Source organism: Python bivittatus, unplaced genomic scaffold (assembly GCF_059951505.1).
Source record: "Python bivittatus isolate LINGU-HERP-01145 unplaced genomic scaffold, Pbiv_v1 ctg000020_np1212, whole genome shotgun sequence".
Classification (NCBI taxonomy): domain Eukaryota; kingdom Metazoa; phylum Chordata; class Lepidosauria; order Squamata; family Pythonidae; genus Python; species Python bivittatus.
Window position 1 is genome coordinate 120,185,914 of NW_028277030.1, and position 19,029 is coordinate 120,204,942.

Sequence of the window (19,029 nt, forward strand, 5' to 3'; positions counted from 1 at the left end):
ATATGCAATATCCTCAGACTAAGTATTGCCAACTGCTGCAGTGCAGTCTGATTCATAAAGAAATAACTGTAATCAATAATCTAGAGCTGAGTCAGCAGAAACAGCAGCATGCAAAGCACTATAGCACATTTTCAATTCATGCAAACAAGAGAGACTTCTCATAAGATGCTGCATCTTCTTTGTCATTTCAGAAATGCTTTCCTACAACACAAATAATTTTCAACAGAGAGCTTTATAAAACTGGGAGGAGCATCACACTATCAAGACAGATGGGCCCAGTATCAATTTCAACCTGAGTCAGTGTGTATCAGTGCATATGATACTTCAGACAATTGGTTTCACTGTCAAACTGCTCTTACTGTTTGGAAACTTTTCTAGCACTCAGTCAGAATCTCCCTTTCTGCAACTCAGGGGTTCTCAAACTGTGGGTCACAAACCCTTAGTGCGTCATAAGCAAATTAGAGGGAGGGTTCAGTGTTTTTAAGGCTTACACATAAAAGTGCTCGTCCAGGTAGAGAAGGAGCAGGGTCTGACAGGCTCCAGCTACACTCAATCCACCTATGACACCTGTCCTCCAGTAGCTAACAATGCAAATTCACTCACTCCCAGTGGTTTGCAAATTTTCCCTCCTGTAAAGCCTAGAGGCTTTCTGTGAGAGAAGATGGTCAAGTAGGCAGGGATCACAAGCACAGAGGCAGGCAAGTGCCAAACACACTTTTTCCTGAGTGTGTCTTTCCTCAGCTCAGCTAAGAGAAATCACCAGGGCAGGACAGGTGACAAAACATCTGGAGAGTTAGTCAGGCCACCTGGCAATGGCAGCTAGTTTGTGCACCAAAATGGAGAAGATATGGTTGGCAGGAGAAGAAGAGAAAGAGAAGAGGTGGTTGCCATCTCATTCTGCACCTTCTGCCTGCAGAAGCTGCAGCTGCCACTAGCAGTCTGTCTAGCTGGGATGGCTGTAGCTTCTCTGCCCATCCCAAGAGAAGAAGCAAGGCAAAGCCATGGAGAAGCAGCCAGAGATGTGGGGCATTCCCACATATGGCACACATGAGTCACCTTTCTACATGTCCTTCTCCACACTCTCCACTCATTGGAGAGCCATGAGAATGACTACAGCACCACTCTTTGGTTCCCCCACCTTTCACACCTCTATTTGGGGTAACAAAGCCTTTATGTGAAAGAGTTCCCTCCTCCTCTCTGCAAAAAACAAGGTAGGGAAAGCAAACTCCACACGGCTTCTGGAATTCTTTTCAACTCCTTTACCAGAAGTGGTCATACATTTATGGTTAAGTGTATGCTGGGAAACACAGAATTTGGTTTTGGAGAAAAAGCCAGTAAAAGAAAGATGAAAACACTGTTTTCAGAGAGAGATTATGTTAAGGGACTGATAGAGTCCTGATCTCCTTGACATAATTTCTATTCTCAATGATTAGCTTAGAAAGAATAAGAAGAATAAGGAGAGAAGGAAATTTATGGCACTGTCCCAAGTAGCCTTCCACTGCTCTGGGTCCATGGAAGGATGAGCAGAGAACCTGTCTTGGTGAAAGAGGCCTGATGTAGCTTGGAAGTTTTCTGTGGGATAAGGCACTCACAGGACAGGATGTTTCTGTTAGAAGCAAGCTATGAAGAGCCCCTTATGATCACTATTAAAGGAGGCAGAAGGAGCTACAACTCTAGCTGGGGTTGCTGCCAAAGGACTTGGGGTGGTGAGAGAAAAAAAATCCTGCATTCCTTCTACTTTTGCTTCTAGTACCAAAAGGCCTGGAAATTTGACCATAGGCCTCGGGGAAGGACACAAGAATATATCTGTCTTCCCTGAAAACCAAAGCTTCTCTTTGAAAGTCGGTTTGCCTGCAGAGGACAGCACATAGCCTGGGTCTGCTATGAACTGCAATTCAATCCACAGATTATAGATTCAAATTTAATTATTAAAAGTTGTATCTTTCTTTCTTGCTCACCCTAACCCCAATTAAATAATTAGTTTGATTTGGGTGGGAATCAACACATTCATTTATTTTGGGCATCAGGGCACCACAAAGTTGAGAAACCCGGTTGTTAACTTAATCCAGTATTCTGTACCCTGCATTCTGGAATGAGAGAGATGATCTTGACTAGGGGAATATGTGAACTGGAAAAATATGGTAACTTGGAAGTATATGGTAACTTGGAAGCTTGGTTGGACCATTCTGGGCAGGTCACAGTTTAGTGAAACTGATTTTGGTTGTTCAACATTTCACCCAAGAAAAATCTGGAAAGGCACTGTCAAGTTTCAGGGCTGATCAGACAAAATATAACATTCTTGTGAATTGTATCAACTGTTTCCTTTATTATTAGCATAACAAGGGTAGAAATATATCACTTTCTTTGAAAATCTGGCTTTCCCAGATAACTACACAAGCAGAATTCAGTTAATGCATATAGATATACAGTTCTCCCCTTTCTCTCTATCCTATGTCTAACTTCAAAGCAGGATGGAATGTAGCAGTTGCTTTATGACTTCTGCTCTACAATTCTGGAATTACCCATCACCCTGCCAACAAGAGTAATGCTTCCACCTAAATTGACAGCGTGCTTCTCCTTAAAAATACTGCTACTACTAAATTCTCCCAAGTTAAGTGCTCCAGTTAAAACTTAGTTGACCACCTCTCGGGTTTTTTTCTTCAGTTCCTTTTCTCACTCTGGATATGTGTGCAAGGTAGGCAGATCCCACAGCCTACATGCTCAGCAGTCCCTATGTGGATTCCTCTTCGGTGATCTTGAGCCAGAATCCTTTCAGCAGCCCTAAACTGCCTAAGTCCATTTTTTATTGTTAGCATTATTCTCTTCTTCTCTCCCATTTTCCAACTTCCATCCCAACCAACCTTCTGCCAGCTTCTTAGTTCTTTTTAACTTTCCCCTGCCATGAGAGACTGCATATGAACCAGCTTATCTTGTTCCTTCATGCAATCTTCCTAGTGATTTCCTTTCCAACAGCCACTACTGCCTTACTTGAATACAAGAATGGCACACTCAACTGGCTCAACCACCATTTATCCATCTTCCCAAGCTTTTATTGTCCTTACTTCCACTTAGCAACTGTCCAGTTATCCCAGCTGTCATCCAACCTGAAATACCTCTGCTTTGTCCTGACTAACCACATGTGTGCCATATCTGTACTATATAAAATATGCATTCTGGCCATACACGGGACAATCCTTACAGGGAATGTTTTGGATGTGCCTAGTCTTGGCCTTCTCCTATGTGACATCCTTTCATGTACAGTATTTGAAGAACTATATTTATCACTGCAGATCAGTGCTAACTAGTAAGCAATAAAAGATTGTAAGATCTGCTTTTTGCAAAGTTCCATCTGCTTTTTTTTTCAGCCACATACTTTTCTAAAAAGCTACATTGGATTGCATTACAAATCTGTAAGGTGAATACCTGTCCTTCATCCTTAGTAAAAGGTCCAGACAATGAACAGTTCATCTAATGATTACTTAGAAAGAAATTTGCTGTGACATCTTGAACACTAACTTCCATAAGTAACAACTGACTTAGTTAAGTGTACAAGTAGACTGAAACAATGATATAGCTGTGGGTAAAGGTATTTTTGGAAGAAAACTGAGCACATAAAATTAAAAACATAAAGCGACTCTTTGCAGTAGAGTTCAATCTCCATTATGACTTCTCTTAAATACCACAATATGTTCGCTGTCCAATAGTACTGTTATAATGAGAGCAGCTAAAGAGTCTAAACAGCCAGGCAGAAAAGGGGTGGGTACTATCAGTTGGCAGCCGTCACTCCATGAGATGCTATAGTTGCCTCAGAAGATTATGCTGAGGGACTTCTGGTTGATACTGTAGTTTTTGGCCCATGTCACAGGCACCATAGTATCCTTCACAAGTCTATTTCATACTATATACTACTTAGTGTGAACATATAACTGACAGGAAAAAGCATCTGGAGTTTTGGGATTCATTGCTATAACGTGCTATTGAATCCCAATTCATATGTTTTCTTCCTATCTAAATTAAATAAAGCTTTTCAAATTTTAAGTCCATAATAGAAGATAATAATGGACTGAATGAAGGCAAACAAGCTTAATCCAAATAAGAAATATGTCTTGGTCAGCCAAATAATAGGAATTCAACCTGAACTAGATTCAATTTCTATTTCATCTACCTTGGAAACTTATGTTTGCTATTTGGTTGTTCTCCCGGGTTCAGCACTGAGATACACAGGGTTCAGTGGTAACCAACTGCTCCCATTGGATGCCACAACTATATCTTATTTGGGATAGTATGTTCGGTTGTCTAAGAAAGTATTTTAAAAATTCAATTTCCAGAATGCTAGAGCCAGACCACTAACAGTATTGGCTATAAGGAATATGCAACAACTTCAATGGCTACCAGTCTAAATTTCAGAACATAGTTCAAAGTACTAATTATGCATCTCAAAGGCATAAACAGGACCAAGTTTTCTGAAATATTACATTCTTCCATACTAACATGCCAGGGCTATATGGTCCCAAAGACACATTTTTATTTTGGCTGCTGGTATCTAAACAGACTTGCAGCTTAAGTGGGTGTTAGCTTTGGGTGCTTTCTCTTATGGATGTATTTTTAATGTATTTATTGGACTAATTTTAAGTTGAGCTTTAAGTTTTAATGTTGGTTATTTTATCTATACCAAATTGTTAGCCACCTGCCATACCTAAGCTACAAATATTAAAACAAAAATGAAGAAGAGGGATGAAATGGCTTTAACAGTATTGATTGCAGATTTACTCTGCACTTTAATCTTTAACATACTGAATAGTGTGATACTGGGCTCTGTATCACAGAGCCTTTTCCTTAAAGAACATTTTGAAGATAAAGTAGAAATAGAGAATAACTATATTGGTGCTAAGAGCTTTCATTGCACAAAGTACAATTACCTGGTAAGAAAGATGGATTTAACTTTTCAAACTTTCAAGCTTATCATTAAGCTTTAATCCTAGCTTTGGTCACTGGCTGGAATAAGGAACTTCAGCTCTTCTTTGGGCTCATCTTGAGAGGTATCATTTGACCCCACTGAAATCTTGGCAAATACTGGGACCAGTGTTTATGCAGTGATTAATTACAATGCCTACATTCAATCCTGCAAGATACGTATAGAAAATATTGCAACTCAGATATAATATTAAACATTTACCCATTGAAAGCTTACATGAAGCCATTGGGTACAGTCAGCACTGATTCAGGGTATCATAATGATACCCAATGCTACATTGCCACCCCCCATCAAACAGGAGATGCTGTTAGTGTTTTGTCACAATGTCTAGAGTGTTAGGATCTCAACAGGATGATACAGGCTAAAGATGAATCCCAGCAAGTGAAAGTTGCACTTTATCCATTGAGATACTGTGAGTACTCCAATGTTGCCTCTGACAGGGCAGCACTGCCCCTGAAGGAGCAGGTCCCTGACTTGGGGGTCCTTCTTGGCTCACAGCTCCTACCTGATGGATAGGTGGAGACTTTTTGCCCAACTGATTGGTGACCAGTTATGGGCCTTCCTAAAGCAGGAGGATATCTTAATAGGAACTCATGCCTTCATCACCACTTGTCTGAACCATGCACTCTACTTGGAGATGCCTTTGTTCTTGGAAGCTTCGATTAATCTAGAATGCAGCATTCAGTTATTAATCAGTGATCACCACCAGGAATTAATTAATTAATTATATACACACACACACACACACACATACACATATATATACATGCATGCATGCATGCATGCAAGTCCTACACTGTGAGTCCTACACTGGCTCCTTATTAACTTCCAGATACAATTCAAAGGTTGCCATCTATAAAATCTAAAAGACTTGGTAGAAAAATGCTGCAGGATCTCCTTCCCCAGCTAGACTTGTTATACCTGACTTGTCTCTCACAGAAAAAAATGTTGATGATCCCCCATTTCCATGATATATGGGAGGCAGAGGCTTATAGGTGCTGCTTTTCAGGACTAGTCACAACTCAGTGGAATACCCTCCCCCTAGATATTAAAACTGCCTTCACTATTTTGGTTTTCTAATCTACATATTTTTGAAAATCAAATTGTTCAGAGGGGCCTATGATAAGCATTAGGATGCCCAATTAGTTATTAATTGATTTTTTTGGTTTTATACTTTTAATGACTGTTAACTGTACTGTAGGTGCTTTAATGTTTAATTACTGTCACCCACCAAGTATCTGGCAATAAATTTTATAATTAAATCAATATAACACCAGTTTTGTACCTGCTGCATTAGCATCCAATAGGTTCCAAGTACAATTCAAAGTGCTGGTTTTATTGTTCATCACCCATTTCCTAGGTATTTTCAAGAATGTTTCCTTCAGATAGAACCAGCTCATGTCATGAGGGGGTGCTTAAAGTTCCCCTCCTTTTTGAGGGACTGGGGGCTCCCAAGTCACTGTTTCTCCACTGCAACCCCGATACTTTGGAACAGGCTTCCCTAAGACGTTCAGTTAGTGCCCAGATATATGGCATTTAGGAAGGCTATTAAAACAATCCTGTTCCAAAGAACCTTTGAGTTGTAATTGTCACCACTGGGATTGGGCACCTACTTGTTCTAACTATTTTATATCTGTTTATCGTTCTTATGCTGCAAACCATACTGGAATACTGTAGGGTGGCACAGAAGAATTATAATAAATCACTTAATAAACTGAAATCAAACAGAAGAATCTTACACCAGTAGAACCTATTCAGCAGGTTCATCTAACCCTCTGGAGATTTTTAGGAGCAGCAGCAGGAGAAAAAGAAAGATCAGTTATATATGCCACTACCACTCACAACATTACTAGGTGCAAATTTGCTTCTTCTGAATTCAGTGCGAGCAGTTTTTTTTTTTTTTTTAACAAAAACCGTCTTCTATAAAGGTTAAGTTAATGGGATAAGGGGATGACCTATTTACACTCTTCTTTCAGTTCTGATTTAAGTAACTGATAAACAAGCATAGCATATGCAAAGAAATATTTTATTCTGAAGTCATATGTAATGTCTCTTTGCCAATTAGAAGAATCTAACATATTCAGTTTCCATCTCAACCAATAGATATATTAAAGTGATAGCACTGCAAACATGAATAATATAATAGGATCCTGTGGGCAGACAGGCAATATATAAATTGAAATAATAAATAAATATAAAAATATAATAGGTTTTTTTCATCTATTACAATGACAAAATAAATAGAAAAGAAATCACTTACAGGTCGGACTTCACCGTTAGTATTGGTATACTGCCGGGCAAGACCAAAGTCTAACATATAACATTTCCTGTAGGTTGAAGGCAGGCGTCCCATGGCAAAGTTAGACTAAACAGGAGCAACACAATAAGAAGAGTTTAATATATCAATACCCCTTCACATGTAATGAAGCCACTATCCAAAATCTGTTCCAGTTACTATTTTTATCATATTTCCCATTATCAGTCATTTTGCTTTTACCCCTGTAATTAAAAAGAACTCCTGTATTTACTTCAGTAGCTTCATGAAAGGCTAAACATACCAAGCACAGTTCAATCTGTCTTCAAACAACTTTGTTTCTAGCCACCTGAAAGTAGAACTTGTTGCCCTTCTCTGAATTTGTTCCAATTTCTCTGAATCCTTTTTAAAATCTGATATCCAAACTGGATATAATATTTGAAGTGGGGTCTGAGCAAAGCAGAATAAACTGATTTAATTATTTAGAAAACATCCTATTACTGATGCAGCCTGAAATCATACTTTTTTGCAGCTGCATCACATTGCTAATTCATACTCAGCTTGTAATCAACTATTACTCCAAGATTTTTTCCATAACTCTTTTTGCCAATTCAGGTATCCTATACCTTTACATTTGATTTGTGTTTCCTACACCCATAACTTTGCATCTGTCTCTGTTGAATTTCATCATATCATTCTAAACCCATTTCTCTAACCTATCAATATCAGCTTTTATTTTATTTCTAACTCCTAGAGTATTAGTTATCCTACCAAATGTGCCATTTTCAAATATGAGGTAAGCTGTAGTAGAGCAAAAAGAAAGGAGATAAGAGCAATGAAGATGGCACAGCAGACAAAGAAGCAACACTGACAAGGTGGAATAAGCAAGCCAATAGGCCATATTCCTTTCTCTCCTAAATCTGCTGCTGGTGTTATTTTCTGACCCAAAGAAAGGACAGGAAAACACTGATATTTTGCCATCCTTTGCTAAGAGGGGAAGAGTTCCTTTTTCCTCTGAAAAAAGGTTTATGTGTGAATGTTATGCATGAGTATGCAAGTACAAGGTTGTGTGGAGATGTATGCAAACGTGTCTACATAAGGGAGGAAGAGGAGACTTGAATGCCCATGAGAATGTGGATGTATACATTTGGGCATGCAATCACTGGCAAATGCACTCTTGAAAACCAGACTTGGTACAGATAAGCCTTCAGCCCCAAAAGTCCCTGGAGTTTTATACAGTGCCTGGAGGAAAGGAAGGATATCAGTCCAACTACTGACTAAATAAATAAACACACAAACAAACTTAGGGGTTTAAGAGATTACCTGGAAAAGGTGTTATACGTATAAATAGAGCCAGTTTGGTGTAGTGGTTAATGTGCTAACCTAGAAACTAGAAGACTGTGAGTTCTAGTCCTCACTTAGGCATGAAACCCAATGTTACTCTCTCTCAGCCCAGTCTACCTCACAGGGTGGTTGTTGTGGGGAAAATAGGAGGTGGCAGCATTATGTACACTGCTTGGAGATGTATAAAAATCAAATAAATAAATACTGTTTCAGTTTTCTCAAAATTTAAATACTATGAATAATTCTGAAAATCTTATTTGAATTAGAATTCCCTCTGCTGGAGGGAATCAGAGAGGGAATCCTCTTTAAAAGCCCTAGTCAATTTCACAGGAGTCCCCAATCAGGTTTGTAGTATAGATATTACTTTCTAAGTACGCAGGCCTGTGATGTAACTGAGGCCTGACCTATCACAAAACATAAAGTCATGCTTCTATGTGCATTTCATGAATGCACCTCTCTCTCTAACATTCATGCAATACCGCTGAGGTGTGTTTTCCAACTACAAGGAAGATTTTACTTACTTCTTAGTAAACATTTCAGTAAATATCAACACTGGGAAAAGCAACCTATGTAGGGGAGGTCAGCCATCAGAATCTACTTACAGGCTTGATGTCTCGATGCAAGAATCCCACTGAGTGAATGGCTTCTATGGATTCTAAGATCTGCTTGCCTAATCGAAGAGTTGTGCTCAGTGTAAAAGTTCCTCGAGGCTGGCTTCTTCTGAGGTCTGCAAGATTCCGGCCCTGAAATAAGTGGATATCAGATTTCTGTATCAGATTTTATCAGCAGATATTATTTAATCCACCAGAAGGGGAAAAAAATCTATGTTCTTCTTGGACCAATTATATTTAAGTCAAACAGATTCTTCTGGGTTCATTTTGACAACTGATCATCTGAAGGTACAGCTGGATGTTCTGTCCAATCAGTGTTGGCCTCCATTTGTAAAAATCTGTTAAGGAAGAACAACTGGACTATGTCTTTTGACTCAAAGTACTAAGAGCTGTCCATCCAAAAGCTGCCAATTGCAATTCTCAACAGTTAATTTAAAAAATAGTTTAAGACCTTTTCACTCTATCTAATGCAAAATAAAAAAAAGCACACTGAAGAGTCAGGTGGCAGCTGCATATCCAGCAGTTTTGAAGATACAAACAGTAACATTGAAATTTGGAGGGACTTTTTTCCCCCTCTGTTGCCCTAGATAGCAGGAACGGAACCAATGGATTAAAATTACAAGAAAGGAGGTTCAGCCTAGATGTCAGGAGAACTTCCTGACTGTACAAGCTGTCAGCTAGTGGAACCCAAAATGGTATGTTCTCCCTCACTAGAGATCTTCAGCAGAGGCTGGATAGTCATCTGTCACAGAAGCTGTAGTGGATCCTCCACTGAGCACAGGGATGAACCAGATGACCTGTATGGTCATTTCCAACTCTATTATTCTATTGTGAGGCAGGAGAAATGGAAGGAACTGTGACATTATTGTGAAAAAATAAAAGAAGCAATGATATTAGAGTAGTCAAGATTGTTTGTGGTCGGAAAGATACAAATGACTCTTCATATCTATGGGACATGAGGATGGCATGTCCCAACATTAGGATTTTTAAAGATTTAGACATTTATAGCAGCCTTTCCCAACATGAATTCCTTTAAATATGTTAATGCCTAGACAGTATGTTTGGGAATTACAAGTTTTATACTCCAACCCATATAGAGGGCACTAATTTGGGAAAGGATGAAATAAACTGAAATAAACTGTTATTTGTAGTAACATCTTCCTAATTTTGTAACATCTCATAGTTCAAACTAATAAAAATATTTACATTTTTTAAAAATAATTTTATAGAAACATTTACATTCAATATACATATTCTTTACTACTGGTCAGAGGTTTCCCACTGCAATGAAGTAAGATACTCTGTATCTATATATATATGAATGAAATTGATGATCAGCAACCTCCATAACAAGCTGCAATGACATCAAAATAACAGAAAAATATTTTTGCACAGAAGGCCCAAATACTGTGTCATGATATCTGACACAAATACACAAATTGCCTCTTTAGTGTCATGGTGCACATGCCATAGTTTGTCTCTACTCTGAACATCTCTTTGCTGATATATGCAAAGTTTGGATGGAAATATTGAATCTTATGAATGTTGCACTGAATGTTAAAATTTGAATATTTATCTTGTATTATGAAGCACAGTAAGAAAACTGTTTTGGTCCTGAAAGAGAGCATAAAAGTATTTACCATGAATAAATCACAAAAAAATCATTTATGTTAACATAAAAACAATTCTCAAATGAAAGGTTAGATTTTCGTTCTTTTTTTGCACTCTTTCAATGCTAAGAGGAAGGAGGTCTCTTGAGAAAGTGGACCAGCCTGCCTTTATAGATTATTTTTGAGATGCTACTAACCTTCTCAGCAACATGAAAACCAACTTTCACAAAAATCCCCCGTGCCCATACAAGTTAGTTGACTATTCACAACCCCTTTGCCTTGCCTTCCATAAGACTCTAAGGACAAGACATAAAACAAGTCATCTGCCTCTAGAAGTGTGGTACTAATTAATAATTAAACAACACACTTAGCAATATTTTACTGTTTGTTTGTTTATTTATCAATTTATATAGCCATACAACTTGCAACTTTGGGTGGCTAATATGAGGTTAAAACAGATAAACAAAAAATAACCAAAATAAAAGCAACAATAAACACGTAATATAGGTAACCACAAGGTAACCACAACCATTCTCCTAAACCATTACAAAATGGGCTCATCTAAAACCCTGGCCCAATGCCTAGGAGAAGAGCCAGGTTTTCATGGTCTTACTGCAGGCCAATAGGGTCAGGGCCATCTGAACCTTAGGGGTATGCTTTTCCACAGGGCAAGCACTGTGACAGAAAAGGCATGCTTCCTGGGCCCCATCAGATAGCTATCTCATAGAAGGGACCCAGAGCACCCACCATATTGGATCTTGTTTGGTAAGACAGCAGGCTAGAAACCAGGAGACTGTGAGTTCTAGTCCCGCCTTAGGTACAAAGCGAGCTGGGTGACATGGGGCCAGTCACTCTCTCGCAGCCCTAGGAAGAAGGCAATGGCAAACCACTTCTGAAATCTTGCCAAGAAAACTGCAGGGACTAGTCCAGGCAGTCACCAGGAGTCAACACTGACATGAGGACACCAAAAAAAAAAAAAAAAGGACAAAAACAATTGGAGACAGGCAATCCCACAAATAACTACTGGAAATCAATGCAGCAAGCAAAGCAGTGGTGTTAAAGTATTCTGGAGCAGCTAGAGTGTCTAGTCTTCAAGAGCAGCCCCATGTGCAGAGTGTTGCAATAGTCCTAACAAGAGATAACCAGGCCATAAGTGAACATGAGCAGGGCCTTCTGATACAGAAATGGGTGCAACTGGCACATAAAATGGATTTGTGCAAAGGCCCTCCTGGCATGGCTCTTCAAGCAAGAGCTGAGAATCCAACAGGATCCCCAAACTGCATCCCAGTTGTGTCAAGGAGAGTGCTACCCCACCCAGAACTAAAATGGAAAGTCCCTAGATCCAGAGAAACTTAAAACACATAGCCACTCAGTCTTGCTAAGGTTAAGCCAAAGCCTTCCCCACAGCCCCAAACACTGAGAAAGAACCTATGCAAAGCATCAAGTGCTACAAATCTAGGTGGGCCCTCCTCCAAACCCAGCCAAATCTTGGTAGTACAATGCTAGGGTTGCCTCCTCATCCATCATTAAATCCTGATTAAGAGAGGCCTATTAAAAGCCAATCTGTCAGGCCCAATCCAAGAACAGTGAGGAAACAGTTCATCCAAATTCAGTTCTTGTATTGATTACACCACATAGACAGAATCTTGCCAGACTAAATCTATACTACTGCAACTAGTGAATATACCCTGGGAGATTGATTCTAGGGAGTGGCTATCTTGAACCTTTTATACTTCCCACACTCTATCTCCAGACTGTATTGTCTTTTGTCTCCTTGCCCTTCCTGGAATGGCCTTCCTGATAGCCTTGCTCTCTACTGCAATCTACCACACAATCTGGCATTCAGTAGCAGCAGCTGAGAGCCCAATGGCCATTGAGGGTCCAATAACTAAGCACTGGGGAATCAGTATAAAATCCCGAGATCACCCCCCGCCCCGAGAATGGCCTCCCCCTGTCTCCGCTATTCACATTACATTATACTTTTTTTTTTTTAACTCAGTAGGAATATAGTCTCAAAATTCCAAATGACAACTTCATACAATAAATTGTCAATACGCTATATCAATCCTGAAACAGCCTGGCTTCATATTAATGTATAATCTCTTATAGTTCCAGTTTTAAACATCACACACTTTAGAATTCAAGATGTAAGATGTAAAAAACCAACACAGTTCTTACAAATTTGGTAAAGAAGTGGGGAAAATCAAGATTTCCCTTGTCCTTTTTCAGTTTCTTAAATCTGTGGGCTTGTTTAAAAATTATGTTTCAGTCAGGGGTTTGTCAGAATTATCTCATGACACCTTATTGTGGTAGCAAATTGGCTCTGTCATATAGAATAAGAGAACTGCAAATCCATTTTTACAAAACAGACATACACATGTTCAGGAAATTGTCTCACCTCACCAAAATTAATAGAACCTAAATGTGTAATAGTTGTGCTGAAATCTACTGCTCCAACTGATTAAATGAGACTAAACAATCACTTTGATCCTACAGGCATCCCCTTTAATGAGGTAAGAGGGCTTCCCCCTACAGAGTGACATAATTGCTTGGCCATTCACTCCAACAAGCATCACATGTACTGATATGTTGTACTGCTTAATGTGCAAGTGTCATCACTGCACCACTGTAACATTTATTTGTCCAAGTAATTAGTAAGTTCCCATGCAGACTAGTGAGAAAAGTGTTAGGAGAACAAAACATGTGCCACACAGCTTGACCTGTATTCCCCAAGCTAGCCTCCTACTGTGAAGAATGCTATTCAGTCACAAATTTCTAATATTTTGTCTGGTTGTGGCACATGCAAAGAAGATTGAAGAGCTTTGTATCACTTTTACTACTTCAAATTACTTCCACAATTATGGCACATGAATGAATGTCCCGCCCTTCTCCAAAATCTCAGAGAACCTGAATAGCACCTCAAGCTTTCAATTATTACTAAGAATAGAGAACAAAGTCTGCTTCTGATTAATCCTGTGGTGGTAAAAGGTACCCCCCCCAATACACATGTAAGCTGCATTCACTACCAAACCTATGAGATGCCCCCCTACATGTGAACTGCTTAAAGTGTCCTTGCAAGGAAACGTTCACAGCAAGCTGAATTGACCCTGAATGGCAACAGGAGGAAGAATCAGTCAGAAACCTGTGGCCTGGTAAACCAAACTGTTTACATTCACTGATCATATCTCAGAGATAGTATAGCTAGCATGCTGACCTAGTAAGAAGGGATAAATAATAATAAGGTCGCCCAGATGGGTTTATCAAAAACAGTCCAACATCATGCTGTAATTTACACTGTGTCTGACTTTTTCTTTGGCTTGCCTTTGCAGTGGCCAAGGGTACATCAGCTCTGGTTCTGCCTTTGCTCAGGGCTGCCCAACAAGCTGCCAATGCTTTGCTGGGAGCCCAGTAAATGTTTTATTGCTTGCATGTTAATACAATTATGTTGTATCTTCAAAGTGATTTGGTTGCTTTAGGTGAGCCAGGTTTTGGCCATTACAATCCTAATCACAGTGTGAAATGAAAAAAAAAATCCTTCCTCTCCCCATGTCCTCTGGATCCTGGTAAAGACAGTCATCTTGCCTCATACTTCAGATGCAAATGACAGCAGTAGTAGAGCCTCCTGAGACTTTTAGGTGACCCCTGGGAAAGAGAAAGTGATTCCCTTTCAACTCCTCCTTGCTAGTCCTTTTCCATCTCTATGGTATTTCAGAAGAGAAGAAACTTTCCACACTTTTTGCTTGCCAATAAAACTGGCCATCTGGATAAGATTCCAGATTATCACTAATGACCTGGTAAATACAATTATGAAGTTGTTTTTTTTTAAAAAAAGAAGAAGGCTTACCTGAAGTTGCATAACAACATAGTTAAACTTCTCATTCCTTCCACAGCCAATAAATCTGCAAACATGATCTTTCCCTGCAAAGTGTAAAGGCAAATTCCATGCTCAATAATCAATCAATCAGAATGCAGATAGCTTGTCACCATCATCTTATTAGAAGAGTGTTTTTCAAAGAGTCTTCCAGAATCCCTGTGATTTCTAAGTACAAAGCTCAAGGGGTCATAAAAAAAATTAAAAGCCTTAGAGATCCAGGATTCATTTAGTTTCCTAAATCATTCCATGTAGTTCTTACATCGTATTCTTCTCCAACATATAACCATGGGCTTATTTTCTTGCTATCTGAGAGCTGTTTGCCTTAATCATTATCTCCTGAAAAAGCATCTGCTAGTCTCACCTTGGTTCTATCCAAAATATATTTTTATCCAGCCAATTTTAAGCTAATTCAGTGGCCACTGGGAATCACATCCTTGTTGTGCAGAGTTCAAAATTAGTGTCTGATCTGATCAATGGGAAATGGGAAGAACTCATGGGAAATGGCTACCTAAATTGTAAATTCTAACCACTGACTATTTCCATTCTAATCAAACAGTTTCATAGATATGAAACCAATAAGTCCCCTTATTGGCTCAACCTCTATTCAAATCCCACAAATCACTGCCAGAACTTCCATTTAGAAAGTTTTTTTCATGGTTCTTTCCGAGTAATTGCATACTCTGGACTGTGCTTAAGCAGCATCAAGAGTTTCAACTCATTTGAATTTAGATAAAAAAAAGACTGTAAAAGATAGCCTGAATGCATAGTATCTTTTTACAGTAATTCTAGTGAAGAAAAGTGCAGATTTGTATTTTCTCTTTCACTGGAACAGTAAATACAATTAGCTCTTGCTGCCTTTTTTCTTTTTTCTCTGAACTGAACACCTCTGCCACCTCTCCATTATCTCAGCTACCAAGTTTCCCCCAATCAGCAAGGTTGGACTATTACATAAATTCCATAGCAATCCCCTCCTCTCCACAGTTGGAAAGTGTTATTTGACTATTTTTTTCTCATTTTCGCATTTCCAAATAGCATGCCAGTCCATAAGAGAGACAGGCATAGTAACTAAGCCACTTTCTCTTATGTACATACATAAATATTTATTTCCCCATATCTCGCTGTATGTAAAACTAGCATATAACTTTTTGAACTTTGTTGAAGAGTAAGGACAAATGTTTATTTAAGGTAATAATTCTTCATCAGTTGAAAGCCTGAATGAGTTTTTGTCCTAATTGTTCCCCAAATAAGTTCCTATTTCCCAGGCTAGTGAAACACATAGCCATAAATCTAATGTTTGTATATCACATATCTGGGAGGAAAAAGAAATATCTTTTATCAGTTCCTGACCAGGTGCATGTTTGCAGAACAGAAAATATATGGCACTGGCTTAATTTATGTTCTTGGTATTATAATGTTTACTGCAGTAACAAAAGCAGTCCCTTCAGACTAAACCAGAAGCATGTAGTTCTCTTGGGAGTGCACGAGAAAATATTTACTGTGCATCTCCACAACTTATCTTAACTTGTCTAAAAGAGTTGCCTTCTCTCTCAGGGAGTCCAATTATTGTAGCTTTGGATATGAAACTTCCTTGACAAACTACAATTAATGTAATTCTGTGCAGAAAAAGCCACAATAGTTAAAATAATATAAAAATCATGTGACCCTGCAACATGGATGTTGGTGAAAAGAAACATGCAACCCCTTTATAAGAGCAAAGCTGTATTTAAATTTAAATACATTGTCATATGTTTTAGCACAAAACAGAAGATCGTGCAAACAAACTCCAGAGACTTCTATACACTTTCCAGAATAATTTTTATCTCCTACCTTGTAGTTTTTTTAGGACAGCTACCTCCATCTTGAGGACTTGCTTTGGCTGCTGAGCTGATTCAACCTTCAGAGCTACATTCTCCCGAGTTAAAAGATCCATTGCTTCATAAATCTCCCCAAAGCCACCACCACCAATCTTCTTCAACTAAACAGGACACAAAATCACCACAATACTTAGCAATTAGGAAGACTCCACATCTTACGTAGAAACATTTGAAAAACAGTACCAACTCATGCAAAGTTGTAAGACTGTCTTGGATATAATTAAACAAGTGCATTTAAAGATACAAACACAAAGCCAAATGGCTGCTCTGCCAAGAATAAAATGTGTAATAATAGACTCTACCAAATGTGGGCTGCTAAAATCAGGAAAGGTATTAAATGGCAGCAGATACAGAAAATTAAATAAAATTAAGTTCATAAATCATTAAAATTTTCACTCTTTGCTACTTTATTTTATTTATATTCAGAAAGACTCAAGGCAACTTGCATGCTTATTTTGTTAGATCTTATAGGGCAGGCAATTCCATAGATAGCCAGACCCCAAGCCATGTAGGAATTTACAGATGACAACTAGCACCTTGAATTGCACCCAGAAACCCAGTGGTAACCAGCTCACAGATATAGGTGTCACATGGGCATATTGAGGTATGCCGATAACTGCTTGCAGAGTTGCATTCTCTACCAGAATCTGACTGATCAAGAGCAGTCCCTTCTACAGTGCATCCAGGTGACAGGTAACTAAAGCATGAGAAACCATGAGCAGGTTCTGCCAACAGAGAAGGACACAATTGCCACATTTTCTATGCAAAAGAAGAGTCATGAATCCAAATTGCACATCAGTTCTGCCTCAGAAATGCTACCCAATGAAGAACTTGGACCCAACCAGATGGCCTTGACTAAACAGGAGAGGCATGGATCTAACCTGAGGACAACCATGCTAAAAGCTCTGAAAATCCTCTCTGCTTTCTTAAGATTCATAGGCTCAAACTCCTCCCAGTTAATGGATGAAAAACCTGTCCCAGTGACCCCAGACAGAGACAACTTTAGAAGAGATCTGAGTGATTTTATCCATCAAGGGCCTGGCATAATCCTTGCTGAGTACTATGCATTAGCCTTTAAGATATAGTATTCCTCTGACCATTCCTTAAGAACGATCAACTTGAAAATACTAATAAGAAACACATCAAAAAAATGGTGGAGCTCCAAGACAAAATAATTTGGATGCAAGGTTCATTACGTAGAAACAATTTGAGCTTTCTTTTAATGCAGAGTAAGAGTAGCACCTAGTGGTCTTTATGGAAAAGTTCTTACTTGAACTTTTTTTCATTACCATCTGAATATAATCTGGAAATAAAATCTAGATAATATATGGATTTTCACTATTATTCAAAATTGAGGCCTAATTATAGTTAAATTCCTTAAATCAACATTCCAAAATAGAATTTTGCAGTTCTCCCAACAATCAACTTTGGAATATACTAGAATGAAGATTATGATTTTTCCTGATCTGCCTCCTCAGATAATGAACAAACATAAGAATTCAGTGAGGAAAGAGATTTTTTTCTTTATCCAGTAATTTTTTGTTTATTGCTAGATATGGCAGATGGGGAGGGACTGTCCTGGAAAAAATCTATCTATGTGATCACTAAGACTCAACATTGACTTGATTACACATAATCAAATAATCAAAACCAGATTTGGGAGCAAATATATTAACTTCTCAAGTGGGGATCAGAAAAAATGAATAATTTGAATGAATATAATTTTAATTGCAGATGATCTCCTTAACTAAAGGATAAGTGTCTATTATTTTGTAAAATATTGCCTATCCAAAGGCAATATCCTACAAAACAGTTTCTACAAAAGAAAAGAGTTTTCTTTTAGTTCTGTTTTTTTTAATCTTTGGAAATGTTTGTTTCTTTATTTTCATATTAATAATTGGGGTTTTTTTCTATTTTTCTGAGAACTTTTTGAACCACTAAAAGTGTTTCAGTCTGAGACTGTTTATTCCATTTTCCTTGACCCATGAAAATGCATATAGTTTTTATATTTATATTATCTTTAATTGTTTCATAGTTTAAGGCCTTAGATGGGTGTCTAAGAGGAAAAGGATCCTTTTAAATTGGGTAACTTAAAACCTGGGGTGGGTTTGTTTGTTTCTTTTTTTGCAAAAAAGTCTATTCTTCCTGATGAGATTCCTTATCAAAGAGATGGAGTGATCCAATATATATTTCTAGTAATTCAAAATTGGCTAGGGAAATAGTAATTTTGACCGGTGATTTTAATCTAATGTTAGATCCTTTCATTGATCTTGCTGAAATTTAATGTGGTGCAACATTTAAATCCATCACTGCAAAAGTATTTTTCCTATCTTTTGCTAAACTTGTTCTCTATTTAATATCTCAATCCTAAATAGAATGGATTTACAATTGTAGTAGATTCTTTTGTTATATCTGGCATGCCCCTGCAATACTGTTTTTAAGAAAAGCTAACTGATTCAAAATGGAAAATATATCCTTATTAAAAGA

The 19,029-nt window shown here is 38.2% G+C and overlaps 1 protein-coding gene across 1 annotated transcript in view; it reads right to left on the reverse strand.

Moving 5' to 3' along the window:
- The window catches only part of TTBK1 (tau tubulin kinase 1), a 129,951-nt gene that overhangs the window by 67,287 nt on the left and 43,635 nt on the right, over positions 1-19,029 (reverse strand). Inside the window, exons 4-7 of the mRNA XM_088147982.1 lie at positions 16,496-16,643; positions 14,639-14,712; positions 9,176-9,316; positions 7,236-7,340 (exon numbers count right to left, since the gene is read on the reverse strand). Of these exons, the coding sequence (XP_088004108.1) occupies positions 7,236-7,340; positions 9,176-9,316; positions 14,639-14,712; positions 16,496-16,643 (468 nt within the window). The remainder of the gene's footprint in view (positions 1-7,235; positions 7,341-9,175; positions 9,317-14,638; positions 14,713-16,495; positions 16,644-19,029) is intronic.